This window comes from Somniosus microcephalus, chromosome 27 (assembly GCF_052327205.1).
Source record: "Somniosus microcephalus isolate GS21.2 chromosome 27, FLI_Smic_1.0, whole genome shotgun sequence".
In the NCBI taxonomy this organism is placed as follows: Eukaryota; Metazoa; Chordata; class Chondrichthyes; order Squaliformes; family Somniosidae; genus Somniosus; species Somniosus microcephalus.
In genome coordinates, this window is record NC_141013.1 from 41,329,264 (window position 1) to 41,348,047 (window position 18,784).

General features: G+C 44.5%; 1 protein-coding gene across 1 annotated transcript in view; it reads left to right on the forward strand.

Moving 5' to 3' along the window:
• Positions 1-18,784, forward strand: part of mesd (mesoderm development LRP chaperone) — a 55,953-nt gene that overhangs the window by 15,290 nt on the left and 21,879 nt on the right. Inside the window, exon 2 of the mRNA XM_085968877.1 lies at positions 3,545-3,777. Coding sequence (XP_085825003.1) covers positions 3,545-3,777 — 233 coding nt within the window. The remainder of the gene's footprint in view (positions 1-3,544; positions 3,778-18,784) is intronic.

Sequence of the window (18,784 nt, forward strand, 5' to 3'; positions counted from 1 at the left end):
AGACTGAGATGAGGAGGAATTTCTTCACCCAGAGACTGGTGAGCCTGTGGCATTCTCTGCCACAGAGGGCGGTGGAGGCCAGTTCATTAAATATATTCAAGAAGGAGTTGGATATATTTCTTAAGGCTAAAGGGATCAAGGGATATGGGGAGAAGGCAGGGACAGGGTACTGAATTTGGATGATCAGCCAGGATCTCATTGAATGGCGGAGCAGGCTCGAGGGGCCGAATGGCCTACTCCTGCTCCTATCTTCTAGGTTTCTATGTTAATGCTGGAATCTATTATAAAGGATGCAATAACTGGGCACTTAGAAACTAATAGTAAGATTGGGCAGAGTCAACATGGATTTATGAAAGGGAAGTCCTGTTTGACAAACCTATTGGAGTTCTTTGCGGATGTAACTAGTGGAGTAGACAAAGGGGAACTGGTAGATATGGAGTATATGGATTTTCAGAAGGCTTTCAATAAGGTCCCACGCAAGAGGTTGGTGAACAAAATTAGGGCGCATGGAATTGGGGGTAATATACTAGTGTGGCGGAACCACCAGAGGATTACGGACAATTGTATATAATTCCTTTTACAGCAATGTAGTACAGCTGGGGCTGCACCTTTAATGTATCTGTTAACTGTACTAGGGCTTCTTTCCTGTACTCCGCGTGATGACGTCATGCCGCCCATCACGTGATCTCAATGGCGGGAAGAACGTGATGACGTCATGACATCAGAGCTCGGAACCTGCTAGCAGTTGAGCTCGGAACCTGCTAGCAGTTGAGCTCGGAACCTGCTAGCAGTTCCAGAGAGGCTTTCAAGCAGACCAGACCTATTTGCATTGTATCCTACTGTTTCCTGTACAACTTTGTTTGTTCATTAAATTTTATTGTTTTTGATTTTCTGGGTCGATCTCAATTCTTCGGCTAGGAAACCCAGTTCCTACACTAGCATAGATTGAGAACTGGTTAACCGACAGAAAACAGAGTAGGGATAAACGGGTCTTTTTCAGGATGGCAGGCTGTGACTCGTGGGGTACCGCAAGGATCAGTGCTTGGGCCCCAGCTATTCACAATCTAGATCAATGATTTGGATGAGGGGACTAAATGTAACATTTCCAAATTTGCTAATGGCACAAAGCTAGGCGGCGGTGTCAGTTGTGAAGAGGCTTCAAGGGGATCTCGACAGGCTCTGAGTGGGCGACAACATGACAGATGGATTATAATGTGGATACATGTGAAGTTATCCACTTTGGTAGAAAAAACAAAGGCAGAGTATTTCCTAAATGGTGAAAGATTGGAGAATGCAGATGCTCAAAGGGACCTGGGTGTCCTTGTGCATAGTCACTGAAAGTGAATGCACAGGTGCAGCAAGCCATTCGGAAGGTAAATGGTACGCTGGCCTTCATTACAAGAGGATTTGAGTACAGGAGTAAAGAAGTTTTACTCCAATTATATAGGGCCTTGGTGAGACCACACCTGGAGTACTGTGTACAGTTTTGGTCTCCTTACCTAAGGAAGGATATGCTTGCCATAGAGGGAGTGCAACAAAGGTTCATGAGATTGATTCCTGGGATGGCGGGACTGTCATATGAGGAGAGATTGAGCAGGCTAGGTCTGTATTTTCTTGAATTCAGAAGAATGAGAGGGTATTTCATTGAAGCATACAAAATTATTACAGGGCTTGATAGGGTGGATGCTGGGAGAATGTTTCCCTTGGCTGGGGAGTCTAGAACCAGGGGCCACAGCCTCAGGATAAAGGGTAGGCCATTCAGGACTGAGATGAGAAGAAATTTCTTCACACAGAGGGTGGTGAATCTTTGGAATTCTCTACCCCAGAGGGCTGTGGAGGCTCAGTCATTGGGTATATTCAAAACGGAAGTTGATAGATTTCTGACTAGTAAGGGCATCGAGGGATACGGCGATAGGGCCGGTGAATGGAGTTGAGGCAGAAGATCAGCCATGATCTCATTGAATGGCGGAGCAGGCTTGAAGGGCCGAATGGCCTGTTCCTATTTCTTATGTTCTTACAACACAAGTGTTTTTTCTGTATAAAAATTAGTTATTAATAGCTCTGTTACACTTGCGTAAAGAATTTATTAAGTCCTACATTTACATAAGCAAAATACTGCGGATGCAGGAAATCTGAAATAAAAACAGAAACATGCTGGAAATACTCAGCAGGTATCATCGACCTGAAACATTAACTCTGTTTCTCTCTCTACCGATGCTGCCTGACCTGCTGAGTGTTTCCAGCATTTTCTGTCTTTATCCTAAATTTACATTGTGCCCATTTGCTGTTCAAGGTCTACTCCACCCCATCAACCATTTGCTTAACAGGAAATGAATCAGGAGCAACAAGCGCAGCGCTCACTGCAGGCTCGATTTGTACACTCGGTTGGACTGGACTAAAATTCCAGGTCCACGTCCTCCATTTCAGAAACAGAATTTGCCTCTTACTTTGATATCAAACCCCAACATGGTGGTAAAAGCCAGCAACTTGAATTAACAGCACCAGTAATGGCAGAGGCGGATGGCACGAGAGAAATGGAGAAATAAACAGAACCCTGAGCGACTTTATCCAACCGTCTCGCCATAAATCCTTTGGTGACCAAGGCAGCCCCCCTCTTTCCTGCTCCCCAACCCTTTCCCAAATAGCCGGCGGTATCTCAAAGGACAGGAGCACCCAGACTAGGCCTATCCGTCCATCAGAGAAGCACGTGGCCGTGAATATAAAGCTCCAAGTTTGAGGTAGAAGGAAAATTGTGATAACACCGTCAGCTATTTTATTAACTCGGACTGAAGACATTGAAGGAGAGTCACACCGGATTTTGATTATTACAGCTTTGCTGCAGGGCCAGAGACTGGAAAGTCTCTTCCCTCCCTCCCTCCCCTGGCCAAGGCCACATTGTGCGCGCGCACTCTATTGGCGGTGCTCTTGTCAAACGTACGAGCGGCTTCCAACCGACAGTGCTCCGCACGTGGGGAAAGAAATGGTTGCAAGGAAGGCTCGTGCTACCTTGGCCCATGCAATGTTGGACTAACTCGCGGATTTCCCCACTCCCAACTCTGGTTTTAATTCCCTGGAAGAGAAGTTGTACCTCCCACTACTTTATTTAATAATTAAAAACGGTGAGTGGTTTATGAATGTGGAAGCGAATAGGACTGGATCAAAAAAACTTGCCGAGATAAATACTGCTGTAAAAATCAGTGACCTGCAAAGGGACTTGTCTAAGTGTACAAATGGTGTCCGACAGTAAGAACCTGAACTGACTGCGTATGCACAGTCTTTGTATTGCTGAGACTCTTCCACTCGTCTCAATATACAGGGGAGACTATTGATGTTTATGCATAAACATCAGTAGCCTCCCGTGTATATTGATGGGACAAACCAACTGGCGGACCCCCTGAAATCTTCTTGCGGACTCCCGGTTGGGAATCCCTGGTGCAGAGTTCAGATTTATCTGTAAATCTGCAACAACCAAAGAATATGGAAGACCATTTAACAAAATGATCATTCTCCAGCAGAAATTTGTATTTTTTTTATCTTTATACAGAAAGACGATGATATAGAAGAAGGGGATCTACCAGAGCACAAGAGAACTTCTCCACCAATAGACTTTTCCAAAGTTGATGCTAGCAATCCTGAAAGCCTTCTGAAGCTAACCAAGAAAGGCAAGACGTTAATGATATTTGTAACGGTGTCTGGGAATCCCACTGAGAAGGACACTGAGGAGATTACCAGTCTTTGGCAGGGCGGTCTGTACAATGCAAACTATGATGTACAGAGGTAAGTGTCTGAGCATTGTGGTTAAAAAGCTATAGATAACTTGTGGATGGACAAAGCTAATTCTGAAGCTTTGTTTTAGGATATTTTGGCAGTATTGCTGCATAATGTGTTTCATAGTCCAGTCGATCGGAAAGGATCTCCTGTCTGCTGAATTAGCTGATATCAGGGTGCACATGGGAGCTTTAAAACTGGTCTTTGAACTAACAAATGAAGCAGGGTCTGTTCAGTCTAATCACCTATTCAGTGATCCCAGCTGAAAAGTGAAGACAGATTAGGCTCCCGTGTGATCACCTTCCTGGTTGAATAACCAACGGACCTTGCTGTCTATGCTTGCACATGAACAATTGCTGCTTGGGTGAGGTAATGGGGGTCTGCTAGTATTTTTGGATCTGCACCCCAGTATGGGTCATTTCATTGAGGGGAGCAAATTGGGGGTGGGAGGAAAGCAGGAGAATTTTTTTTTAATGTTTAAAAAGCAACATATTGAAGTTATGACTGAGATGGACAATTTTTTTCATGGGTAAGGTTATCAAGGGATTATGGATTAAAGGCGGATCGGCCATGATCTAATGAAGTGGCTGAGCAGGCTCGAGGAGCTGAATGGCCTCCTCCTCTTCCTATAGCTAATAAATTGCTGCTGCAAAGCTTAATTGCAGAAACATTCCCTGTATTTGGAGTTGGCTGCTTTTGAAGCTCATCAAGCTTAAGCTCAGACATCATAAAATACACTGTGTAAATATGCACCAGAGGTCCAGCATTTTCTGTCATCATTTCAGGTTTCCAGCATCTGGAGTTTTTGCTTTTTGTTTGTGGTTATAGTCATAATGGCACAGGAGGAGGCCATTCGGCCCATCGAGTCGGTGCCGGCTCTCTATGGAGCAATCCAGTCAGTCCCATTCCCCCGCTCTATCCCTGTAGCCCTGCAAGTTTATTTCCCTCCAGTGCCTAGCCAGTCTCCCCTTGAAAACATTGAGTGTCTCCGCTTCCACCATTTCCGTCGGCAGTGAATTCCAGGTCATCACCACTCGCTGCGTAAAAAAGTTTTTCCTCACCTCCCCCTTGTATCTCTTGCCCAAAACCTTAAATCTGTGTCCCCTAGTCCTTGTACCATCAACTAGTGGGAACAGCCTTTCCCCGTCTAGCCTATCCAAACCCGCCATAATCTTGTACACCTCTATCAAATCACCCCTCAACCTCCTTTGCTCTAATGAAAACAAATCCAGCTTCTCCAACCTGTCCTTGTAGCTAAGATCCCCCATCCCCAGAACCATTCTGGTAAATCTCCTCTGCACCCTCTCAAGGGCCTTCACATCCTTCCTAAAGTGTGGTGTCCAGAACTGGACGCAATACTCTAGTTGTGGCCTAACCAGCGCTTTATAAAGGTTCAGCATAACTTCTCTACTTTTCTACTCAATATCTCTATTTATGATCCCATATGCTTTGCTAACCACTTCAATATGACCTGCCACCTTCAGGGACCTATGCACATTAACTCCCAGGTCCCTCTGTCCCTGCACACTCTTTAAAATTGTGCCATTTAAGTGTATATTGCCTCTCCCTGTTCCTTCTGCCAAAATGCATCACCTCACACTTCTCTGTATTAAATTCCATCTGCCACTTGTCTGCCCATTCTGCTAGCCTTTCTATGTCCTGTTGCAGTCGATTGGTATCATCCTCACTGTTCGCCACAATCCCTAGTTTGGTGTCATCGGCAAATTTAGAAATTCTATTCTGTATTCCAATATCCAGGTCATAGATATATCTATCCAAAAAAAGCAGTGGCCCCAGCACTGACCCTTGGGGAACACCACTGTCTACCATCCTCCAGTCTGGAAAGCAGCCATTTACCACAACTTGTTGTTTTCTGTCCTTAAGCCAATTCCTTATCCAAGCTGCCACTGACCCACCTATTCCACGAGCCTCAATTTTGTTAACCAGCTTTCTATGTGGTACTTTGTCAAACGCCTTCTGAAAATCCATGTAGACAACATCCATTGCATTCCCTTCATCAATCCTCCCTGTTACTTCATCAAAAAATTCAATTAGATTAGCCAAACATGATCTGCCTTTTACAAATCTGTGTTGGCTCTCCTTAATTAGCTTAAACCTCTCCAAGTGCCTGTTCATTTTTTCCTTAATTATTGTTTCTAAAACTTTACCCACCACTGATCTAAACTGACTGCCTTTAGTAACTAGGATTGTCCTCACACCCTATGTTGAACAATGGTGTCACATTTGCCACTTTCCACTCCTTGGGCACCTCCCCTGTATCTAGGGAAGATTGGAAAATTATGGCAAGCCCTTCTGCCAACTCCTCCCCCAATTTTCTTAGCAACCTGGAATGCAAGCCATCTGGACCAGGCAACTGGTCCACTCTAAACATATCCACCCTTTCTAGTACATTCTGTCTATCAATTTCACCCCTTCCATTACTTCTACCGATATTTTGTCAGCATCCCCCTCCTTAGTAAACACTGATACAAAGTACTCATTGAGTAGTCTAGCCTTGCCCTGCACCTCTAAGCATATACAAGAAACTCTTTTTTTTATCCGGGGCCGGCGTGGTGCCGGTTTATCAAAAAGTCTGGATTACAGAGGTATAGTAAAAGGTACGAGAGCCCCGTACACGGCAACAAATCCAGGCTTCCAACAGGTGCAGGAACCCCGGCCACAAGATCCAGGTGTCCCTGTTGCTTAGCAACAGGTGCAGGAACGGCCACTAATATGAAGTAAAACTTACCTGAACCTACTCCTGAATTTTGCCGGTTAACAGAGATTTCCGGTTATTTAGGTGCCGGTAAATCGAGAGTTTCCTGTATCACCACCTTTGTCCCTAAAAGGCCCCACCCCACCTCTTACTACCTGCTTACTGTTTACATGCCGGTAGAAGATTTTTGGATTCCCTTTTATATTAACTTTTATGTTATAAAGGTGAGATCTCTTAAAATGGAGCAAGTAACTGCACAACTTGGACTCGAGGGCGTCAAAGTAGACGGGGCCTAAAACTAGTGAGGCTTTAACTGACCTTGTAACTTTACTAAATTCAGGACAGCTTCCTGGGGATTGGAAAGTGTTGATATTAGTGTTTTTTTAAAAGAAAGCTTGAGACATGTACCTGGACACTAGAGCAACAAATGCAACATCAGCTGTACGGAAAGTCTTCAAAATTACTTTGAGATCGAGTAAGTGAACATGTAGAAAAGCATAACTTGCTGAAGGGCAGTCAACATAGAAAAGGGAAGTTTAACTAATCTGGAGATTTTTTTGAAAAATGTCTGAGCTGAGGTGGAACAAAGGCAAACTCTTTGTGGTCTGCATAAACCTGAGTGTGAGGCACATTACCCCCCAGCCCCCGATATGTTAGCTTTATTAATCCATAGCTAATTCTGAAGTAGTTTGCTTTTTGTTAATGTAAAGGGAAGCTGTGATTTGTGGTGAACGAGACAGAGCTATCAGATCAGCTGATTAAAATGTGATTGCTTTTATCATGGTGGATTGAAAATTCTTATCTTTACTTGAAAGTTGTGCTGGTTTGTTTAATACAATCTAGAATCATAGCAACCTACAGCAGAGGAGGAGGCCATTCGGCGCATCGTGCCTGTGCTGGCTCTTTGAAAGAGCAGTCATGCTGAGTCCCACATCCCTGCTTTTTGTCGGTAACCCTGTAGGTTTCTCATCCTCGAGTACCTGTTCAACTCCCTTTTTAAAGTTACAGGAAACTTTGTGTTATCCGGAGGCTAAGTGTCCGGCAAGCTCGAGCCACCGGCAAAAATCGGGAGCCGTTTTGTTAGGTTTTTTTTTCTTATGGCTTTTTTTTCAACAGTCGGCTCTGGAAAGTGTCTCTGAAACTGTTGCTAAGCTACAGAGACGCTTCCAAGGTACGGGCCGACTGTTTAGAAGCTGTTGCTAAGCAACAGTGTGTTGTCCGATACGGAGATGAAAAGCTCCGTATGCTTCAACATTAACGCTGGAGTGTCCGGCAGTTTTTGAGGGAACGGCAACAGCGCGGTCCCGTCGGTGCCGGATAGCACAAAGTTTCCTGTATTTATAAAATCAGCTTCCACCACCTTTTCAACTAGAGCGTTCCAGATCCTGACAACTGAGTTTAAAAAATTCTCCTCATCTTTTGACACTGATTTTGAATCTATGACCTCTAGTTAATAATATCCTTGTTTAATTATCTGCTTATGTGGCTTTGATCATAATTGCAGTTGTACAAATAAAATCATTTCCTCTTGATGGTCACTTTTTGCACTGAATAATTCCAATTTTTAAAGCAATATAATTAACAGAGTAAATTGGGAATCTAGTGTTTACTTCAGTTATCAGATAATTTGAATTACATCTCTTGATTTAAGGTGAGTTGCCTGCACTGGTCTTCACAGTGCCAGCAGGAATGAGATTGTCCCCAGGTGCTGGTCTAATGGCAGGTGAACATTCTGTTCAGAGGCCCAAACCATTTGTTGTATATTTAGCATAAGTGAGGTACAGCAAGCTTCATGGGCTTAAGCTGCAACATCGCCTTACTACAGATTGTATATCTGCTTCATTGCTGATGTAATTACTCTGCTGAAACTAATATGAATTGGTCTTGAACTGTGCAACAGTTTGTTCTGTAGCCATTGCCCTATGATGTAAACACAGTGATATTAGGCTTTCAGTCAAGTGTAATGAATGGTGACCATGTGAATTTTTTGTACTTGTATACACTTGAACTCTAGAAAAACAGTATACAGGAAACTTTGGTTTATCCGGAGGTTGTATGTCCGGAATACTCGATCTAACGGCAAAAATCAGGAGCCGTTTTCTCTAAGTTTTTTTTAGTTCTCGTTCTTTTTTTTCCCCCCAGTCAAGCACTGCAAGGTCTGTAGCTATAGCAACAGCTTCAGCTAGAGACGCTTGCAGCTGCAGCCGACTCTTTAGAAGATGTTGTTAAGCAACAGTGTTTGTTGTCCGATACGGAAATGAAAACCTCCGTATGCTTCAACATTAACTTTGTATGTCCGGCGGTTTTGATAGATCGGCAACACGTCGGTGCCGGATATCACAAAGTTTCCTGTAATTAGAATCCTGTTCTTCCCAGCTTGGGTTGTGATTGGAAGAAGCCTTTTGAGTTGCGTAACATTTGAGTGAAGTGTTAGAATGGCAGTAATTGGTGCAATTTGAAGTAATATCACACAAGTTTATTAAAACAAAGCTAAATAGTATTGGCTTAAGTTTGCAATTTTTACTATATCAGTCTGAATATACTGACAACACCTGGTGTTATAGAGAAGACTTTCCAGTTTTTAAAAGAAAATATTGCAGTTTATATTGTATTATAAGAACATAAGAAATAGGAGCAGGAGTAGGCCAATCGGCCCCTCGAGCCTGCTCCGCCATTTAATAAGATCATGGCTGATCTGATCCTAACCGCCAATCCACTATCTCACAACCATCTCCTGAATCTAACAGAATTAGACACACGAAATAGGAGCAGGATCAGGCTACACGGCCCCTGGGCCCGCTCCGCTACCCACAGGGCCATGACCGATCCGAACCTAGACTCATGTCTAAATTCCTGCCCGCTCCCCGTAACCCTTAATTCCCTTTACTTCTAGGAAACTGTCTATTTCTGTTTTAAATTTATGTAATGATGTATCTTCTACAGCTTTTTGGGGCAGCATATTCCATGGACCTACCACCCTCTGAGTGAAGTAGTTCCTCCTCATCTCAGTTTTGAAAGAGCAGCCCCTTATTCTAAGACTATGCCCCCTAGTTCTAGTTTCACCCATCATCGGGAACATCCTCCCCGCATCCACCCGATCCAACCCCTTCACAATCTTATATGTTTCAATAAGATCGCCTCTCATTCTTCTGAACTCCAATGAGCAGAGTCCCAATCTACTCAACCTCTCCTCATATGTCCATCCCCTCATCCCCGGGATTAACCGAGTGAACCTTCTTTGTACTGACTCGAGAGCAAGTATGTCTTTTAAGTATGGACACCAAAACTGTACGCAGTATTCCAGGTGCGGTCTCACCAATACCTTGTACAACTGAAGCAATACCTCCCTATTTTTATATTCTATCCCCCTAGCAATGAAAGCCAACATTCCATTGGCCTTCTTAATCACTTGCTGCACCTGCATACTAACCTTTTGAGTTTCGTGCACCAGGGCCCCCAGATCCCTTTGTACTTCAGTACTTTCCAGTTTCTTGCCATTAAGATAATAACTTGCTCTGATTTTTCCGGCCAAAGTGCATAACCTCACACTTTCCAGTATTGTATTCCATCTGCCAAATCTCTGCCCACTTACTTAGCCTGTCTATGTCCCTTTGCAGGTTTTTTATGTCCTCCTCACTCACTACTTTCCGTCCCATCTTTGTATCATCTGCAAACTTTGATATGTTACACTCGGTCCCCTCCTCCAAATCGTTAATATAGATTGTAAAGAGTTGGGGACCCAGCACTGACCCCTGCGGAACACCACTAGTTACTGGTTGCCAGTCTGAGAACGAACCATTTATCCCAACTCTCTGCTTTCTGTTAGAGAGCCAATCCTCCACCCACGCCAGAATATTACCCCCAATCCTGTGATTTTTTTTATCTTGAGCAATAATATTTTGTGTGGCACCTTGTCAAATGCCTTTTGGAAGCCTAAATACACTACGTCCACTGGTTCCCCTTTATCCACCCTGTATGTTACTTCCTCAAAGAACTCAAGCAAATTTGTCAAACATGACTTCCCCTTCATGAAACCATGCTGAGTTTGTCCTATTAAATTATGTTTATCCAAATGTCCCGTTACTGTCTCCTTAATAATGGACTCTAACATTTTACCTACCACAGATGTTAGGCTAACCGGTCTATAGTTTCCAGCCTTCTGTCTACTACCCTTTTTAAATAAGGGTGTTACATTAGCAGTTTTCCAATCTGCCGGGACCTTTGCTGAGTCCAGGGAGTTTTGGAAAATTATTACCAATGCATCCACAATCCCTGCCGCCACTTCCCTCAAGACCCGAGGATGCAAGCCATCAGGTCCAGGGGATTTATCCGCCTTGAGTCCCATTATTTTACCAAGTACCACTTCCTTAGTGATTTTAATCGTATGTAGCTGCTCCTCCCCCCCCCCCCCAGAGCCCCCTGTTTGTCCAGTGTTGGGATATTCTTAGTGTCCTCTACCGTAAAGACTGATACAAAATAATTGTTCAGCGTTTTTGCCATCTCCATGTTTCCCACCATTAATTTCCCGGTCTCATCCTCTAAGGGACCAACATTTACTTTAGCCACCCTTTTTCTTTTTATATAACTATAGAAACTTTTGTTGTCTGTTTTTGTATTTTTTGCTAATTTACTTTCATAATCTATCTTCCCTTTCTTAATCAATCTTTGTTATTTTTTGCTGTCTTTTAAAGACTTCCCAATCTTCTATCCTCCCACTAGATTTGGCTACCTTTTTATATGCCCTTGTTTTTAGTCGGATATTATCCTTAATTACTTTACTTAGCCACGGATGGCTATCTTTTCTTTTACACCCTTTCTTCCTCAGTGGGATATATTTTTTGGAAGTTGTAAAATAACTCCTTAAATGTACACCACTGATCATGTACCGTCTTACCCTTTAATCTATTTTCCCAGTCCACTCTAATCAATTCCGCTCTCATACCTTCATAGTCTCCTTTATTCAAGCTCAGCACACTTGTTTGAGATCCAACCTTCTCACCCTCTAATTGAATATGGAATTCAACCATGTTATGGTCACTCATTCCAAGGGGATCCTTTACTAGGACATTTTTAATTAATCCTGTCTCATTACACAGGACCAAATCTAAGGTTGCTTGCCCCCTGGTCGGTTCAGTTACATACTGCTCAAGAAACCCATCCCTGATACACTCAATGAACTCATCCTCAAGGCTGCTCTGCCCAATTTGATTTGTCCAGTTAATAAGATAATTAAAATCCCCCATAATTATAGCTGTTCTCTTATTACAAGCCTCAACTATTTCCTGATTAATACTCCGTCCAACAGAGTTGCAACTGTTCGGAGGCCTATAGACTACACCCACTAGTGTTTTTTTCCCCTTATTATTCCTTATCTCCACCCAAACTGTTTCACTATCCTGCTCCTTTGACCCAATATCATTTCTCTGTATTATAGTGATTCCTTCCTTTATTAACATAGCCACCCCACCTCCCCTCCCCTCCCTTCCTGCCTGTCCTTCCTGATTGTTAAATAACCTGGTATGTTTAATTCCCAGTCATGGTCACCCTGCAGCCATGTTTCTGTAATGGCCACAAGATCATACCCATATGTTGTTATTTGTGCCGTTAACTCATTCATTTTGTTACGAATGCTACGTGCATTCAGATAAAGAACTTTCAAATATGTTTTTTTAACACTTAGTTCCTGTTTTTTCCCCTTTTAGTACTTTACTTTTTACTCCATACCTTCTGTCCCTTCCTGACACATTCTGTTTTTTAATTCCCCCACTGCTACCTAAGTCTATGACCTTTTCCATTGTCATTTCTATTATTTGCTCTCTAGAAACCTCCCCCCCACTAATTAGTTTAAAGCCCTCTCTACAGCCCTAGTTATATGATTCGCCAGGATTCTAGTCCCAGCACTGGCCAAGTGGAGTCCGTCCCAACGGAACAGCTCCCTCCTGTCCCAGTACTGGTGCCAGTGTCCCAAGAAGCAAAACCCATTTGTCCCACACCAGTCTTTGAGCCACGCATTTATCTCTCTAATTTTATTTATCCTAGCCAAATTCGCTCGTGGCTCAGGTAATAACCCAGAGATTATTACCCTTGAGGTTCTGTTTTTTAATTTGACCCCTAGCTGCTCATACTCCTTTAACAGAACCGTCTTCCTTGTCCTATCTACGTCGTTTGTACCAACATGGACCACGACAACTGGATCCTCCCCCTCCCATTCCAAGTTTCTTTCCAGCCCAGAAGAGATGTCCTTAACCCTGGCACCGGGCAGGCAACACAGCCTTCGGGACTCCCGCTCTTGACTGCAGAGAACCCAATCTATCCCCCTAATGATACTATCCCCTACCACTACAACATTTCTTTTTACTCCCTCCACTTGAATGGCCCCCTGTACCACGGTGCTGTGGCCAGGTTGCTCATCCTCCCTGCAGTCCCCGCTCCCGCCCTCACAGGGAGTAAGAACCTCGATCCTGCTTGACAAGAGCAAGGGCTGCGTCTCCTTCAACGCTACATCCTGGATCCCTGTACCTTCCTCACTCGTAGTCACACCGTCCTGTCCCTGACCACGGACTACATCTGCAGTAATTAATTTCATAGGTGTGACCACCTCCTGAAACAGAGTCCAGGAACTTCGCCCCCTCCCATTTGTGTCGCAGTGTCTGAAGCTCAGTCTCAAGCTCTTTAACATGGAGGTTGAGTTCCTCTAGCAGCAAACACTTATCGCAAATGTAATCACAGTGAGCCTCAATGGGGTCCACCAGCTCCCACATTTCGCAACAGTGACACATCACCTGTTCACCCATATCTATGTAATTAATTAAATTTATTATTAGTTATGAAGACCCTCTGCCCTGATGTAGATGATACTATTACACCACTATTCAATAGGACTTACCAACTTAAAGGAATAAAAGAGAAGGAAGAAAACCAACCAACCAGCTGATCACCAACCTCCTCCTTGAATACTGTCTGTGGGGCCTGTTTGGTTGACTCGTCTCGCTGCTCCGCTTCCGCAGTGCTGTCTAAGCCTGGGAGTGGGGAACAAAACAGAAAAAACACACCCTCACCTCCCACTTGCCTGAACTCTCCCTCTTACCAAACTCTAGCAGCAATCAATGCACAGCACTCCATGCACAAGCACTAGTCCCGCCCCTTTTATACACGAATTCTACTTCCAGTTTAAACTCCCCAACAGTTTAATATACACTTAAAAATTAAACACACTTCAAATAATTAACTTTTTAACACACTAAAATTCACAAAATACACTTAAATGACTTTTCTCCCTCTTACCAAACTCTAGCAGCACTCAATGCACAGCACTATGACCCCTGGTTCTGGACTCTCCGACCATCGGGAACATTCTACCTGCATCTAGTTTGTCCAGACCTGTCAGAATTTTATAAGTTTCGATGAGATCCCCTCTCATTCTTCTAAACTCCAGCGAGTATAAGCCCAATCGACCCAATCTCTCCTCATATGTCATTCCTGCCATCCCAGGGATCAGCCTTGTGAATCTTCGCTGAACTCCTTCCATGGCAAGAACATCCTTCCTCAGATAAGGCGACCAAAACTGCACACAATACTCCAGATGTGGTCTCACCAAGGCCCTGTACAACTGCAGCAGGACATCCTTGCTCCTGTACTCAAACCCTTTCGCTATGAAGGCCAACATACCATTTGCTTTCTTCACTGCCTGCTGCACCTGCATGCTTACCTTCAGCGACTGGTGCACAAGGACACCCAGGTCTCGTTGCACTTCCCCTTCTCCCAATCTATTGCCATTCAGATAATAGTCTGCCTTTCTGTTTTTGACACCAAAGTGGATTTATCCACGTTATATTGCATCTGCCACGCTTCTGCCAATCACCCAACCTGTCCAAATCATCCTGGAGTTTCTCGGTATCCTCCTCGCAGCACACGCGCCCACCCAGCTTTGTGTCGTCTGCAAACTTGGAGATATTACATCTAGTTCCCTCATCTAGATCATTAATGTATATTGTGAATAGCTTGGGTCCAAGGACCGATCCCTGCGGTACCCCACTAGTCACTGCCTGACACTCGGAAAAAGACCCGTTAATTCCTACTCTCTGCTTTCTGTCCGCCAACCAGTTCTCTATCCGAGTCAATACCTTGCCCCCAATCCCATGTGCCTTAACTTTACACGCTAATCTCTTATGCGGGACCTTATCCAAAGCCTTTTGAAAGTCCAAATACACCACATCTACTGGCTCTCCCTTATCTATTTTACCAGTTACATCCTCAAAAAATTCCAGTAGATTAGTCAAGCACGATTTACCTTTTGTAAATCCATGTTGACTTTGTCCGATCCTGTCCCTGTTTTCCAAGTGCTCAGCTATTACATCCTTTATAATGGACTCTAGCATTTTTCCCACTACCGATGTCAGGCTTACTGGTCTGTAATTCCCTGCTTTCTCTCTACCACCCTTTTTGAATCGTGGGGTAACATTAGCTACCCTCCAATCCATGGGTACAGTTCCAGATTCCAGCGAATTTTGGAAGATGATCAGCAATGCATCTACTATTTCTAGGGCCACTTCCTTAAGTACCCTAGGATGTAGATTATCAGGCCCTGGGGATTTATCGGCCTTCAATCCCGTCAATTTCCCTAACACCATTTCCCTACAAATACAGATTTCTTTCAATTCCTCCCTCTCATCAGACCCTATGTTCTCCAACATCTCTGGGAGGTTATTTGTGTCCTCCTTTGTGATGACAGAACCAAAATATGCATTTAATTGGTCTGCCATTTCTTTGTTCCCCATTATAACTTCCCCTGCTTCTGACTGCAAGGGACCGACACTTGATTTCACCAATCTTTTTCTCTTCACATATCTATAAAAGCTCTTAGTCAGTTTTTATGTTCCCTGCAAGCTTACTTCCATATTCTATTTTCCCCTTCTTAATTAATCCTTGTCCTCCTTTGTTGAATCCTAAACTGCTCCCAATCCTCAGGGTTACTGCTTTTTCTGGCCAATTTATATGCCATCTCCGTGGATCTTATGCTATCCCTAATTTCCCTTGTTAGCCACGGTTGAGTCACCCTTTTTGTTTTATTCTTATCCCAAACTGGGATGAACAACTTCTGTAGTTCATCCATGCGGTCTTTGAATGTTTGCCATTGCCTATCCACTGTCAACCCTTTGAATGACATTCCCCAATCAAACCTACCCAATTCGTGCCTCATACCATCGTAGTTTCCTTTATTTAAATTCAGGACCTTAGTCTCCGAGTCAACTACTTCACTCTCCATCCTAATGAAGAATTCTATCATATTATGATCGCTCTGACCTAAGGGGCCTCGTACGACAAGATTGCTATTTAATCCTCTCTCATTACATAATACCCAGTCTAAGATGGCCTGATCTCTGGTTGGTTCCTCGACATATTGTTCCAGAAAACCATCCCGTAAACATCCTAGGAATTCCTCCTCCACAGTATTTTTACTAATTTGGTTAGCCCAATCTATATGTAAATTAAAGTCACCCATGATGACTGCTGTGCCCTTACTGCATGCTTCTCTAATTTCCCTTTTAATGCCATCCTCAACCTCTGTATTACTGTTTGGAGGTCTATATACCACTCCCACTAACGTTTTCTGCCCCTTAATATTTCTCAGTTCTACCCATACAGATTCCGCATCAGAGTTAATATCCTTCCTTTCAATTGTGTTAATCCCCTCTTTAACCAGCAATGCTACCCCACCTCCCTTTCTTTTTTGCCTATCCTTCCTAAATATTGAATACCCCTGGATGTTGAGTTCCCAGCCTTGGCCACCCTGAACCCATGTTTCTGTAATCCCAATCAAATCATATTCGTTTACCTCTATTTGCACAGCTAATTCATCCACCTTGTTCCGAATGCTCTTTGCATTAAGACACTGTGGTAAACCACTGTTTGTATTCCACTGTGGACATGCCTCGGCTGACTCCTCCCACAAGTCCAAGTATAAAGGTGACTGCTCCCCAGCCCCTTGGTATTCTGGACCGGCCGACCACTCGAGGCAGACCTTCATTCTTTTGTTAATAAAAGCCTTTAGTTACACTCTTAACTCTCAGTCTTTTATGAGTAATTGATAGCGCATCAGACACAAAGCCTTCAGGCTTGTTTTTTTAACGCGCTCAGACCTATATGAATTATTATTTACTGTGACCATGTTTGATTTAAACCGTTGAGTTCTTTGCCTTCTAATTTTGTTTTTCTCCTTCCTGTCTTTTGCTTTTTTCCTTGTTTCCCTTTCCTCTGTCTCCCTGCTCAGGTTCCCAACCCCCTGCCACTTTAGTTTAAACCCTCCCCAACAGCACTAGCAAACACTCCCCCCTAGGACATCGGTCCCGGCCCTGCCCAGGTGCAAACCGTCCCGTTTGTACTGGTCCTACCTCTCCCAGAACCGGTTCCAATGTCCAAGGAATTTGAATCCCTCCCCCTTGCACCATTCCTCTAGCCACGTATTCATTTGAAATATCCTCCTATTGCTACTCTGACTAGCACGTGGCACTGGTAGCAATCCTGAGATTACTACCTTTTGAGGTCCTATTTTTTAATTTACCTCTGAACTCCCTATATTCTGCTTTTAGGACCTCATCCTGTTTTTTTACCTATATCGTTGGTGCCTATGTGCACCACGACAACTGGCTGTTCGCCCTCCCCCTCCAAAATGTTCTGCAGCCACTCCAAGACGTCCTTGACCCTTGCGCCAGGGAGGCAACACACCATCCTGGAGTCTCAATTGCGGCCGCAAAAACGCCTATCTATTCCCCTTACAATTGAGTCCCCTATCACTATAGCTCTTCCACTCTTTTTTCCTCCCAGCCTGTGCAGCAGAGCCACCCATGGTGCCAGGAAGTTGGCTGCTGCTGCCTTCCCCTGATGAGTCATCTCCCCCCCCCCTGATGAGTCATCTCCCCCCCCCCCCCGATGAGTCATCTCCCCCCCCCCCCCCCCCGATGAGTCATCTCCCCCCCCCCCCACCAACAGTATTCAAAGTGGTATATCTGTTTGAGAGGGGGATGGCCACAGGGGATTCCTGCACTACCTGCCCTCGCCTCTTACTCTGCCTGCTGGTCACCCATTCCCTTCCTGCCTGTACACCCTTTACCTGCGGTGTGACCAACTCGCTAAATGTGATATTCACGACATCCTCAGCATCGAGAATGCTCAAAAATGAATCCATCCGCAGCTCCAGTGCCGCAATGCGGTCTGTCAGTAGCTGCAGCTGGACACACTACCCGCACACATGGTCGTTAGGGACGCAGGAAGCGTCCCTGATTTCCCACATAGAGCAGGAGGAACATACTACGGGGCTGGGCTGTCCTGCCATGACTTACCCTTTAATTAATTAATTAAAGTTAAATGAATCCCACCAATTTCACTTCAATTAAATGATATACTCAAGGGCCCTTGCTTAATACAGGTAGACTACCCTTTATCCGGACTTCCGAAAACCGAAACCCTCTAAAAACCAAAGGTTTTTTCGTTCAGCGTAAGTCGTGCGTACGACTTACGCTGAACGAAAAAACCTTTGGTTTTTAGAGGGTTCCGGTTGCGGAAGTTCGGATAAAGGGTAAGTCGTGCGCACGACCCCCCCGCCAGCCCCGACAACCGCCGACCCCGACAACCGCCGACCCCGCCAGCCCCGACAACCGCCCCCCCGCCGGCCCCGACTGACTTACGCTGAGCGTCAGCGTAAGTCGTGCGCACGAGCCCCCGCCGACCCACCATCCGAAATTCGAAATTCTCCTTTATCCGAAACTCGGCTGGTCCCGAGGTTTTCGGATAAAGGATAGTCTACCTGTAGTAGTCCCCGCTACACAACAGAGACCTTAGAAACCACAAAATTTAAGTTTAGAAAAATTTAGAAAGGAAATACTCACCAACCAATCACTTCCCTGCTTCTTGGTGACGTCACACTTCGATTACTTTTTGCTTCCCTCTCCTGGAACCTGGATTGGTAAGCCGCCTCTGGTGCTCCCTCGCAGGTCCACCGCCTCTCCGCTCTCTCGGGGCTCTGGGCCGCGCTGCTCGCTGCCTCGGGGCTGCTCCTTTTATCCTCCTCCGCTCTCGGCCCTGGGATCATAGTAAATTTTCTTCTGCACTCTCCACATTCTCTCCATGGCCTTGATAGCTTTCCTACATTGCAACAGTGACTAGGCTTCAAAAAGTACTTCATTGCACTTTGGGACATCCTGAGGCCGTAAAAGATGCTATATAAATGCAAGTCTTTCTTTTTCTTTCCTAAACAAAAGCGTCCAAAACTGGACATAATATTCTAACTGTGGCCTACCCAAT